At 38.2% G+C, this 12966-nt stretch overlaps 1 protein-coding gene across 2 annotated transcripts in view; it reads right to left on the bottom strand.

Annotated features, from left to right (window-relative positions):
• Positions 1-4645: 4645 nt before the first annotated feature.
• CUL5 (cullin 5) overlaps positions 4646-12966 on the bottom strand; it is a 108617-nt gene continuing 100296 nt past the window's right edge. For both annotated transcript variants that reach the window (XM_008156075.3, XM_054725874.1), the window contains one exon: positions 4646-8180. In XM_008156075.3, the coding sequence (XP_008154297.2) occupies positions 7986-8180 (195 nt within the window). In that variant the 3' untranslated portion in view covers positions 4646-7985. The remainder of the gene's footprint in view (positions 8181-12966) is intronic.

The raw sequence follows: 12966 nt of genomic DNA, 5'->3' as shown, positions 1-12966 counted from the left end.
CCATGGATTTTTTTCTCTTTAAAAAGGAACGTCAAACTCATTACTAAATTGTTTTGTCCCTTGACACCATGTATCTGAGTAAGAAAATGATTACAATAGGAAGATACACAAACAATAGTAGACAGTCCTAAAAATAGCTCTCATATGATTTATCGTTTGATCTAGAACAAAAAGTTACCAAAGGAAATCTCAGAAGTTCTTTTTTTTTTTTTTAAATATATTCAAATTGATTTTGGAGGAAGATAGAGGGATAGAGGAATAGAAACATCAATGATGAGAGAGAATCACTGATCGGCTGCCTACTGGCGATCGAGCCCACAACCTGGGCATGTGCTTGACTGGGAGTCAAACTGTGACCTCCTTCATGGGTCGATGCTCAACCACTGAGCCACACCGGTAGGGCTCAGAAATTCTTAATGAGTGTAAGACAGAAGTCCTACTATCCAGAGAATGACATTTCTCCACCTTTAGAAGATGTAGTTCTGTCAACAGTGCTTCCCATGCCTATGATTTCAATTTTACAAAGAGTGGGCCCCTAATCAAGCAAGGAACTGCGCTAGAAAGTGTAAGAAATTTTTAAATGATGAAAATCTTCTCCCTGCTTTTATGCTTTAGATTTGGAGTGATCCCTCAGCCATTGGCTAAAGGGAATGATCCATTTCACATCTGGTGCCTCAGGCCTCAGACACTGGGGTATAGGCTCACTACAGAGAAAAATTGGGTCCAGAAATGCCACAGATTTAAAGCAAATACAATCTTATCATTCTGTACATTTAGTTTACTTCAAAACATAGGCCAAGCCCTAGCCGGTTTAGCTCAGTGGATAGAGCATTGGCCTGCGGACTGAAAGGTCCCAGGTTCGATTCTGGTCAAGGGCATATGCCCAGGTTTTGGGCTCGATCCCCAGTAGGGGGTGTGCAGGAGGCAGCCGATCAATTATTCTCTCTCATCATTGATGTTTCTCTCTCTCCCTTTCCCTCTTCCTTCCTCTCTGAAATCAATTTTAAAAAAATAGGCCGAGAAACAACCCAGCAGCTAGTCCTTCCCTACCTCAAACGGTGTAAGCATACTATTAAATGTTCCTTTTCACTCAGTGAACACAGTATAAGTAAATAAAGGTCAGGTTCCAGAGATAATGCAGAAGTGGAGTTATGTGGTATAAGGAGGGGAGCAATGGAGATTACATCAAAATTCCTAACCTGGGGCTGAGTTAGCTCTAAGTGGAGCAAGTTTGTGAAAGATGAGATGTTCAAGAAATTGCTGGAGCCCTGGCCAGGTAGCTCTGTTGGTTAGAGCATCGTCCCGATAGGCTAAGGTTGCTGGTTGGATACAAACATACAAGAGTCAATCAATGAATGTATAAATAAGTGGAACAACAAATCAACGTCTCTCTCTACACAAAAGGAAAATAAAAAGAAATTGCTGGATACACATGCTGATCTTAGGAGGGAAAGCTGGGCTGGAGACACTCTGGACTATCAACATGCAAACAGTGGTTGAAGCCGGAGTAGATGAAGTCACCCAGGAAGAGCATGTAGCTCAGCCACAGTAGAGAACTGAGATGAGATCCCGAGGTATGCAGGCAGAAAAAGGGCCAGACAATGTGACTAAGAAAGCTAAGAGAGAGAAGTGTGAGCCCAGGAGAGAATGGTATCTTTGAAGCTACGGTATGAAACAAATTCAATAAGTGGGAGTGTTCATGGTAGAAATGCTGCAAAGAGATCAAGAGGAAGATTGAAAATGAACTTCGGACTAAGCAATAGGGAGGTCACTGGTGACCTTGGCAAGAGGACTCGTGGGAACATAAGGCAACGAGTACCAGGCAGAATACAATCAGTTTATGGACTCCTCTACTACTCTTTGAAGATGGTTAGCAAAGAATAGAGGAAGGAGGAAAATAAGGTCACACAAAACACGATCAGGGGAGAGGGTTTTTTTTTTTTTAAAGGACGGTGGATAGTTGAATATGTTTATAAGCCAGTGGTTATCAAATGTTAGTGTGCACCTGGAGGGTTTATTAAAATTCAGAGTGCCGGGCCCCACCTGAAGAGTCTTGAACCAATAGGTCTGGGTGGGGCTCAAGAACTTGCATTTCCAAGTTCTCAAGTGAGGATAACGCTGCTGGTCTGTAGGCCAAGGAGGTTAAGGAGGAAATAACCAAAAGGAGGATGTTTAAAAAATATAGGAAATGTAGATATTTTAGAGCAAAATACAGGAGGCAGAAGGGACTCAGTGAAGGGATGAAATAGTTGGCCTTGAGTAAGAAGTGAGGTATCTCTTTCCTCTAAGACAGGAAGGCAGATGCACTGTTAGAGGTAAAATTAGAGGTGGAGAGAAGGCAAGTTATAAAAGTTCATGCCAAAGGTCTGTTTTTTTAAAAACTGTATTTTTATTGATTTCAGAGAGGAAGGGAGAGGGAAAGAGATAGAAACATCAATGATGAGAATCATTGATCGGCTGCCTCCTGCACGCCCCCTACTGGTGATTGAGCCCACAACCCGGGTATGTGTCCTTGACTGGAATCAAACCCTGGACCCTTCAGTCCGCAGGCCGACCCTCTATCCACTGAGCCAAACCAGCTAGGGCCAAAGGTCTGTTTTTTTCTGCTTGTTTCTCAAAGCACAGTCTTCTGCTAAGAATGGAGCGGGTAATGTAGAGAAGGGGAACCATTACACATTCTGTCTCAGGAAAAGAAACTTGTAGAAGTGTTCCCAAGCCCCACTCTTTCTTATAGGCAAGATAACTATAGTCTTAACAAGGAGTGTTTATTTTCACACCCAGCTCATTCCTCAAAGTTGGCGCTTTCCTCAAACTTCACCTTTCTGGTTCCCATTGCTAACATTGAACCGTCAATCACTGTGGAGGAAACATCTTTTTTTTTTTTTAAACATATATGTAATTTATTTTAGAGGAAGGGAGTGGGATAGAAACATCAGTGATGAGAGAGAATCATTGATTGGTTGCCTCCTGCATGCCCCACACTGGGGATTGCCCACAATCTGGGCATGTGCCCTGACTGGGAATTGAACCGTGACCTCCTGGTTCATAGACCTATGCTCAACCACTGAGCCATGCCAGCCAGTTGAGGAAACATCTTAAGTAGTATCAGTCTGTCTGAGTAGCCACAATACAATAAAGGACACACTGCATTTATCATTAAAAGAAGAACACCCAGGGAAGTTTCCTGTCATCTTTTAGATAAACAGCCAAAATTAAAGTTTGGATAAGAATTTGTGACATTAGGTCACTACTAACACACAGAGCAAACTGCTACCCTTTCCTCACTCTAGAATCTCACTCTCAAAGGTTTTTAATGTTGGGTGTTGGAACACTTAAAATTTATACACAGAATTGTTTATATCTTTTATATGCATGTCTTTTCTTGAATCAGATGCTCATAAACGTCTGCAATTCCACAACAGTCTAAGACCCCTGCTCCAGGCTGTCCATTGGTCAAAACAGTTTAGTGACAAAGTCCACATTTTATAGCCTAGAATGAGCAACTATAAAATAGTTTCCCCATTTAAAGCTTAAAACATTGAACTCCACTCTGTTCTCAAGCACACATGCTCTCATTCATTCGATCGGCATTATGTGCCCACTATGTGCCAGGTGGTTTCTTTTTGCATTGAGTGTTATTAGGACTGCATTCAACTTCTGATATTTTGGGGACTCTGAGAAAAATATACAAATACAAATCCCTTCGGCCCTTCCCAGGGCCTGTGCAAGTAAAGAGCCCCGAAGCTTAATGGTAAATCTAGGTTCTGATGAGTCTTATACTCACAACATACTTTTCTGTCTTCAAGTCAACCCTCCTACCCCACCACACACACAATCCCAGTTAAAGTCTATGGTTTAGTGTAGGTCATTATGAAGTGCTATGAATTATCTGTCTCCCTTAAAGTCATATATTGAAGCCTAATCCAATGTGATGTTATTAGGGGGATGGGTGGGGCCTTTGCTTTGGGTGGTAATTAGGTCATGAGGGTGGAGTCCTCATGGGTGGGATTAGTGCCCTTATAAAGCCCTCTTTCTGCCATGTGAGGATGTGAGGGTACATCGAGAAGTCAGCAGTCTGTGACCTGGAAGAGGCTGTTCACCAGAATCAAACATGATGGCTCCCCTGATCTTGGACTTCCAGCCTGCAGAACTGTGGGAAATAAATTTGTTGCTTACAAGCCACCCAGTTTTTATACGTTGTTATAGCAGCCAATGACAAAGACATGGTCCATTTTCATAACCTTATTACTAAACTATAGCTTCAAAACTTAAATATTTACAAATTTTCATATATATTATTTTATATTTTAAAATTTGATCTGATATGAAATTTAAATGTTATGACAAGGCCTATTAACTTATGAATTAATGCATTAATCACTTTCAGGTTCAGAATTTTTGAGGCATGAGGGCCATATGCTAGCATCAATGGAAAAGCTACATTCCTGATAGCTTTCATTCTGAACTAGAATTTGAAATCTAAAAAAAAAAAAAATAAGTGGGTTACTCTTCATACTTCTGATTCCTAAGGCTGGCTGAGATTTACTATTTCTCCATGAAATACATAAATATACCTATTATAAAATTTTTAATTAAACTCAGAAACTATTTTACAGTAGAACATCAACATTTTCTGGGTAGGTGAAAGCTTTTATATTACATTTTTATTTTGCAAGAAAATAAATTATACAACTTAAAAAATAAAATCCAAAAATTAAGCAGTTCATCAAAATATTTCAGCCTACTGCATACAGAAACTGCTACTATTTAAAATTGTACAGCGTTATCACCTCAGTATGTAGTGGCACACATTCAAAATCGTACATACCATATACGGATAGATTACAACTTAGGAACTCAAATTTGTTCAACACTCCAGGCGACACATATAGTGTAGATGACAGGAAAGCTTTCATGTAATGTTTATTTCACAAACATGACCTTGGAAGAGTTTGTAAGATAGCATTCCAGTCATTTACATGAAAATAGAAAAACCAGCTTGAGTTTATGATAGCAAATCTTTCTGGAAAACTAGCAAATCTTTCACCCAAATTGAATTTTTAAAATTTGCCCTTTGAGCAGGGCTAATGAAATCCTACTGCAAATAATGCATAATACTTTTAAACTACGGTCATATTTTGCATTAAGTTTAATAGGAAGTAAAAATAAAAAGCTAACATTTCATTTTTGGAAATTTCAACACTTATGCACAAAGTAAGAGACTTAAATAGGTTGACAGAATGCAGAGACCCCTCCAATAAATGTAAAAATTGGAAGACTTCAGATGTTTTTTCAGATCTTCATTAAATCATTGAAACAGTAATGGTTTAATATTTACCTCATTGTAAGTATTAAAATTGTTCTATATTTTACTTTGTAAGTTTTTTTCACGTCTATTTACTCTGGCAATGGGATGGTAACAAAGGTTAACATTTCCGAGATGGCTCCATCTCTAAGTTAGATGAATGTGTGAAGCTTAAATTAACCTGTGAAGAGTCCTATTGCCATACTAGTCATGAAAAAAAAAAAAAAAGGTATATATTTTTCCCCTTAACTATGTCAGGTTTCATTCCTGCTCAGACAGCACTAACTTTAAGTGCACATTATAGAAAAGGGACCTGATAAAGATACAACTGTGATTAAGTATTTAGCAAATTGCTGGTAAATGGTTCTTTTTCTTCAGATTATTTTTTATTTAAATTAGCAAATCTATTGTCGAAACATATTTAAAGAAAATTCAGTAATGGTATAGGCACCTTGTCAACTGAATGGTTTTCATAAACACCAAAGAGTAGTTGAATTTTTGTGTACGTAACAAAAAAAATGATGAAAGCTGTGAGTGTACAGTATTTACTGCTGTTCTATTCCCCAAAATACAGTTAGGACATAATTAGCTATTAAAAATTTATAAAATTTAATAGAAAAGTTTGCTATGAGTTACCCACTTTTGCATTAAATTTGCCTTTATTAAATCAAAACATCATGGCTCTCACTCTTAAATCACCAAAATGATTAGAAATTACAAAAAAGTTCTGAGAACAATTATAATTTAAAACAATAAATCTTCAACTTTGAAAAATGGCCTGTACTATTTCCTTCCTTTGGCATTCTTGTATTGGATAAGCAAATATGCCAAGAGCAAACTATTTGCTAAACATTAGGACCACAATTATTACAATTCTTAAAGAATTTGTCCATTGTTAGCAGTCATTTAATTAGAGAAAATGATGAGCACTAAATTAACTCTTCACAATAGACTTGGTCTAATAATTGACATATGCTATCTTAGAACTCATGTGTAAGATTTAAAATTAGAAACAAAATTCCAATTTCCTATGAGTTTCAGAACAGGCATTTGACTATAATCAGCAAAACCTTAAATGTTTTAAATCAGCTTTCCTTCATCAGGCAGCTTGCAAAGCCTCTTGGGGTTGGGGCAGATTCCATGAATTGCTCCTGAAATCACTCTGCGATAATGCTGTAGGCCTTCAATGCTCCAGCACACCATAGCCGACTGGCTTCAAATCATATGTTAAAAATTTTTACTCAATATCAAACAAAAAGTAAAATAATTTGCAAGAAAATCTGAAACGTGTATCATAATGAATAAAAATCCACGTTGAACCATACTTTCCCAATGGGGAGTTTTTCTCTTTTTAAGTTGCTCATGTCCTTAAGTACGGAATCTTCACTCCTCTGGATATTCGGTTACCAGCAACTAGCAAGTTGCTACTTTGGATTGACTAAGAGGAACAAGGTAAGAGTTGCCTTCTGAACATTTAAAAAATGTTTATTTTTCAAATATATAAATATATATGTACATATATTTGGCAAGTTTACTGTTCATATTAAGATTGCAACACTTTTACTTATGCTTTTCAGGTCTTTCCTATGTTGTGATTTCTCTCTTCCTTGTAGGTAACTGGTACTTATTACTTGTTTAAAGCAGAATGCCTTCCTATCAGGAAACCTGAGGGTACAAATCCCTAATCAAGAGACTAAAATACCAAAATATTTCCATGCTTCAGATAAAGGGATCAGTTATATAACTGCATTATATGATAGCAGGAAATTTCTGCTTTGTTTTTAATGAATTTGGATATGGCATAACAAATATTAGGTATATATAGTATATATATTAAGTGTATTAGTAAACACACTTAACTTTGCTATTTTGACTCTGTAATCAAAATGACCTCCCTACCTCCATACATGTTTCAAACAATTGAAGAAGCAATTAATATAAGCTTCACTTTTCCAAAACAAGCTCTCCAGCCATATAAAATAAAAAATACTCCTTATCATTAAAAAACAAACAACTAAAACGGCAGTCTCTTGATTAAAGAAAGCCAACATTTGTAAGTTGGAAAAATTTAATACCATTTTTAGGTCACCATTAAAATCCAGTTATTATACTGGAGCAGTGTTTGAACAAATAATGTGATACTTATTAAATACTTATCGCCTCACCTACATCTGCCCTCTCCCAATGTTGTATAGACCAGCTCACTCTTTTGATCAAAAGAAACCAAGAGTGCTATTTCTAGTTTTAATTGCATTTTAAAAACAACACATAACAGCATTTTTCAGTGCACAAATATCTGAAGATCCTTCCTTGTGCAAGTACATTTTTGAAAGAGAGGAAAAAGGAGGAAAAAAAAGCAGTAAGAATCCCACCCTCACCCTTCCCAACTGTATTTCTTCTGGTGGGTATAAGTCAAATTTCCTTTAAAAGTTCATAAAGGGCTCTTCATGAATGCAAGTGTCTCCCACAAAAGAGCATGCTGTTAAGAGTGTGTGACATGAAGGGAATGCCATCATGCTAACTAATGTGGTTGGCAAAATATAGTTGTTTTGTTAGGTAAGGCAGAGATTTTAATATTTATGTAATCAAAGTCCAAATAAACCTTCAGCACAAACTGTTGCAACTTTCTGCCCAAGCACTCCAAAATTTGAGTTCTTAATATTGTCCATGATGTTCAAAATTATGCCATATAAATGAAAGTGTTGATATCAGATTCATCTCTTCTGATGTATTTGTGCTCTATTAGCCATTCTATTTGCTCTTTTATCATTTTCTTTTGTGGCAAGAACATGTTTTTCAAAATTTCTACTAATTCAGTCTGCAGCTGAGCATTACTAATTTTCTTTCTCATCTTCATTATTTGTATGATAGCCTCCTAAAACAAAAAATAAAAATGAAAGAGAATAATTAGATTATTTTAAGTAAAGGTAAACAAAAAATGACTTATGTATATTATCCTCTATCCAACATCTATCCAAATGATAAATAATCACTAAGACAGCGATTTTCAACCAGTGTGCCACAGTATGCCGCAAGAATTTTTAAAACATGCAATACCTGACTATTTAGCCAGGGGCACCGACCTCTTTTCTCTTAGACTGTCAAATTAACAACAGCCATGTGGTGTGTATGCCCTGTTTTAAAACATAATTAAATAAGTCACATAATAGAGTTGCATCCTATTTGTCACGTCGCATAATAAGGTTGTGTCTAGAAATCCTTATGTACAAGTATAAGCACTTATTTTTCTTAAAAGTCACTTTGGAACAAAAAGGGTAGGTAATTATTATTATTACTATTTTTTTGTAAGTCAGTCAAAATTATACCTATTTTTTTTGTCAGATCGGTATAAAATAAACTTTTTGGTGTGTTGCAGATATTTACTAATTAGTTTGTGTGTGTGATGAGATAAAAAAAGGTTGAAAAATTACTACACTAGGAGATTAACATTGAGACCAGTATCCTTTTCTTTTTTTTTTTTTTAAATATATTTTATTGATTTTTTACAGAGAGGAAGGGAGAGGGATAGAGAGTTAGGAACATCGATGAGAGAGAAACATCGATCAGCTGCCTCCTGCACACCTACCACTGGGGATGTGCCCGCAACCAATGTACATGCCCTTGACCGGAATCGAACCTGGGACCCTTCAGTTCACAGGCCAGCACTCTATCCACTGAGCCAAACTGGTCAGGGCTAGTATCCTTTTCTTAACAAATATAAATATGTTTTTTATGCTCACTGTAAAAGATAATCCAATTACAGACATTTTGAAAAACAGGGAAAAGCAAAATTATCTATAATCTCTCGGCTGAAAGAAAACCAGACTTAATGTTCTGGCCAATTCCTTTCATTCCTTTTTCCACACTATGAACATTTTAAAAATTTATATTACCTGTGAGCACAATATGTATACAATCCAGTATTGTGTTAAAAATCAATTAAGAGCCCGTCTGGCGTGGCTCAGTGGTTGAATGTCGACCCATGAACCAGGAGGTCACGGTTCAATATCCTGATCAGGGTACATGCCTGGGTTGTGAGCTTGATCCCAAGTGTGGGGTGTGAGGAGGCAGCTGATCAATGATTCTTTCTCATCATTGATGATTTTATCTCTCCCTTTCCCTTCCTCTCTGAAATCCATAAAAATATATTTTTAAAAGTCAATTAAGATACAACAAAACCCTTACACATACTTCTTCCCTTGCATTCAGTTATTTCTTTATGTAGTAAGAGAGGCTAGTTGGTGTCTGTTTTAAGACATCAATAATTACTATGATTTACATATTTATCAGATTAATAAATCATATTTGTTATAAATATTATCTTCAATTTGTACCGATTCAACTAAATCTTTTTCGATTTCTTCAGGAGTAAGCATTTTTATCTATGTCAATTTATTCAATATTTTCCTTGATGGTTTAATTCCTACACTGTTACTTAGAGATCAAGTGAATTCTTCACATTCTCAATATATCCAGAGGCCAGGCTCCTGACCAGGGGTTTATGTCAAGGGTCTACACAGAAAGAAGAAAGAGGGAAAGTCTGTCCCTTTAAGCATTTGAGGACTACAGAAACCAGGGAGGAAGAGGAGAACAACTGTAAATGTCCCAATTTCTCCCTTCTAGATTTGGTAGTGGTAAGATGGTGGTGTGATAAAGAAGTTAAGATGAAAACTGAAATCAATAAAAATATATTTTTAAAAATACTTAAAAAATTTATTTTTCGAGAGAGGGGAAGGGAGCAGGACAAAGAAACACTGATGTGAGAGCAAACATCGATTGGCTACCTCCAGCACACCCCTCCGGGGGATTGAGCCTAAAACCTGGTGTGCCCTGACCAGGAATCGAATGGGCAACCTTTAAGTGCATGGGACAACACCCAACCGCCTGAGCCACACTAGCCAGTGGCTGGTCCCCATTTAATATGCTGGTGGTCACTAGAAGAACGGTATGATTTGATGGGAATAATCTGCACTCCTGAACCCTTCTCCATTCCCACATGACACAGAGTTTAGAGTTAATGAACCTGCCACAGGGCAGGAGAGAGTGATCCTGCAGCAGCGGATGATATGACAATGTGCCATGTAGGCTACGGGCCACACTGAAGATGTGGCATAGTCTTAGAGAGCTCAAGAGCTCAGTAAGAGCAGAGGATGGCAGTGAGCGCAGGGAAGTGGCTATGTGGTCCTTACCAACTGCAAAAAGAACAAATCCTAGTTCCTCTGCTACAGACATCAACAGTAGATGGCAAATTCCCATCTGACAGATAAAGCACTCCATAGCTGCCATGAGCAAGAACCCAGGACACTCTCACAACTTATAAATGTGACAACCCCTTCACTGTCACTACAAAGTCAAATGAATTCCTTTCACCCTCAATACATCCAGATGCCATTTGTGAAAATAGCAAATAATGCAAATGGGTGGAATTGGACCAGGGAGAAATAGGAAAGTCTCAGCAAGGAACAGCTTAGGTTACTAGACTGGGTACAACTCTGGATCAGTTTAAGACAAAAACAAACAAACAAACAAACAAAAAACCCCCAAAAAACAAAAACAAACCCTCCATTTAAAAAAATTCTTTATTGATTAAGGTGTTACATATGTGTCCTTATTTCCCCATTACCCCCCAAAACCTCCATTTTCTCTGCACATCTAATAATAAGATTATATTTGCCATCCCATTATACATCTCAATTCTAATCCATCTGAAATTTATCTATTCTGGTGTCACCATAAACTAGAAATGTATCATACTTTTTCTCCAAAAAGTAAAATTTCCCAAAACTTTTTCTTGAGTAATCCATTCCCTTTTCATTGGCCATGGAAATTATTTCCTTTATTGTAAAGTTTGTCTGTACTTATACAGGATATTTATTTCTGAGTTATTTTCTTCAATTAATCTGCTTGTCATATTTTTGTAGATATTTTTTTGTTAACCCTCACCTGCAGATATATTTTTCCATTGATTTAAAAAAATATATATATATTTTATTGATTTCAGAGAATAAGTGAGAGGGAGAGAGATAGAAACATCAATGATGAGAGAGAATCATTGATCAGCTGCTTCCTGCATGCGCCCTGCAATCCGGGCATGTGCCCTGGACAAGAATCGAACCCGGGATCCCTTAATTTTGTAGGCTGATGCTCTATCCACTGAGCCAAACAAGCGAGGGCTCCATTGATTTTTAGAGAGAGTGGAAGGGAGCGGGAGAGACAGAGAAACATCGAGATTGGTTGCTTGCTGCATGCACCTCGACGGGGGCAGAGATCAAGCCTGCAATCGAGGTACATGCTTTTGACCAAAATCAAACCTAGGACCCGTCAGTCCAAGTGCCAATGCTCTAATCGCTGAACAAAACTGGCTAGGGCATTTTATAGATATTTTAGTAAGTTTTAATATTTGGCAAGACAAGCTCAACCATCATCACCCTATTATTTTTTTAAGGTTTCAAACACATTATTCTAATAAAACTGAGAATCCTATATAATAAAAGGCTAATATGCAAAGCGACCAAACGATAGAACGACCAGTCGCTATGACATGTACTGACCACCAGGGGGCAGATGCTCAATGCAGGAGCTTCCCCCTGGTGGTCAGTGTGCTCCCACAGGGGGAGCACCGCTCAGCCAGAAGCCAGGCTCATGGCTGGTGAGTGCAGTGGCAGTGGCGGGTGCACTCACCAGCCATGAGTGCACCCAAACAGATCACAAACGAAAGAAATGGAGGATGTCCCCCGAGGGCTCCCAGACTGCAAGAGGGCACAGGCTGGGCTGAGGGACACCCCCCCCCCCCACAGTGCATGAATTTTATGCACTGGGCCTCTAGTCAATATATAAAATTCCAAAAATATTCTTAGTTGAATTTTTGTATGATATTTGGTAAACTTGATACTAATATGAGAAAAACTGACTCATTAAGTTATTCAGCCTTATCATTAAGGAACATGGTATTTTATGTTGAGCAAAGGCAGCCAGAGACAAAGAGTACATATACCGTTGGATTCAATTTTTATGAAGAACTAAAACAAGCAAAACTAAGCAATGGTGATAGGAATCAAGTGAAGGGGGGACACTGGCTAGATGGGAGATATGGTGAAATCACTGGAGTGATAGAAATGGTTTGGGTTTTCTTTTTGTTCTTGTTGTTTTTAAAAATATGTTTTATTGGAGAGAAACCAAGATGGCGGCATAGGTAAACACCTAAACTGCTGCCTTGCACAACAATTTCAAAACTACAACTAAAAGACAAAACGTCTATCACCTAGAACCACAGGAAAGCTGGCTGAGTGGAAGTTCTACAACTAGAAGGAAAAAGAGCATTGAGACGTGGACAAGCGCTGAAAAGCTGAGGTACGGAGGCATGCGAATTGGGCTGGCGACGGGCAACTGGCTATGCTGCTCTTTTCAACCCGAAGGGAGACAAGCTCCCGATTACTCTGAACTCCAGTTTCTGGGGAGACGCCGGGGACCCAAACTCCTATGGGGAGAAGCTGGACTGTCTGCCATCGGGTCGGAAAGTGAGGATGACTTTCTTGCAGAGGTGTGCCCAGCAATCACTGTTTACTGCGCTGGGGCACGGGACACGGGACTTGGAAACGCAGAAACGCAGAGACGGCTGACTGGCAGCCATCGCTGTTTGCCACGCCCTAGCCTTGTGACTC

This window comes from Eptesicus fuscus, chromosome 13, assembly GCF_027574615.1.
Source record: "Eptesicus fuscus isolate TK198812 chromosome 13, DD_ASM_mEF_20220401, whole genome shotgun sequence".
Taxonomy (NCBI): Eukaryota; Metazoa; Chordata; class Mammalia; order Chiroptera; family Vespertilionidae; genus Eptesicus; species Eptesicus fuscus.
This window is presented reverse-complemented; position numbering and strand designations above follow the sequence as displayed.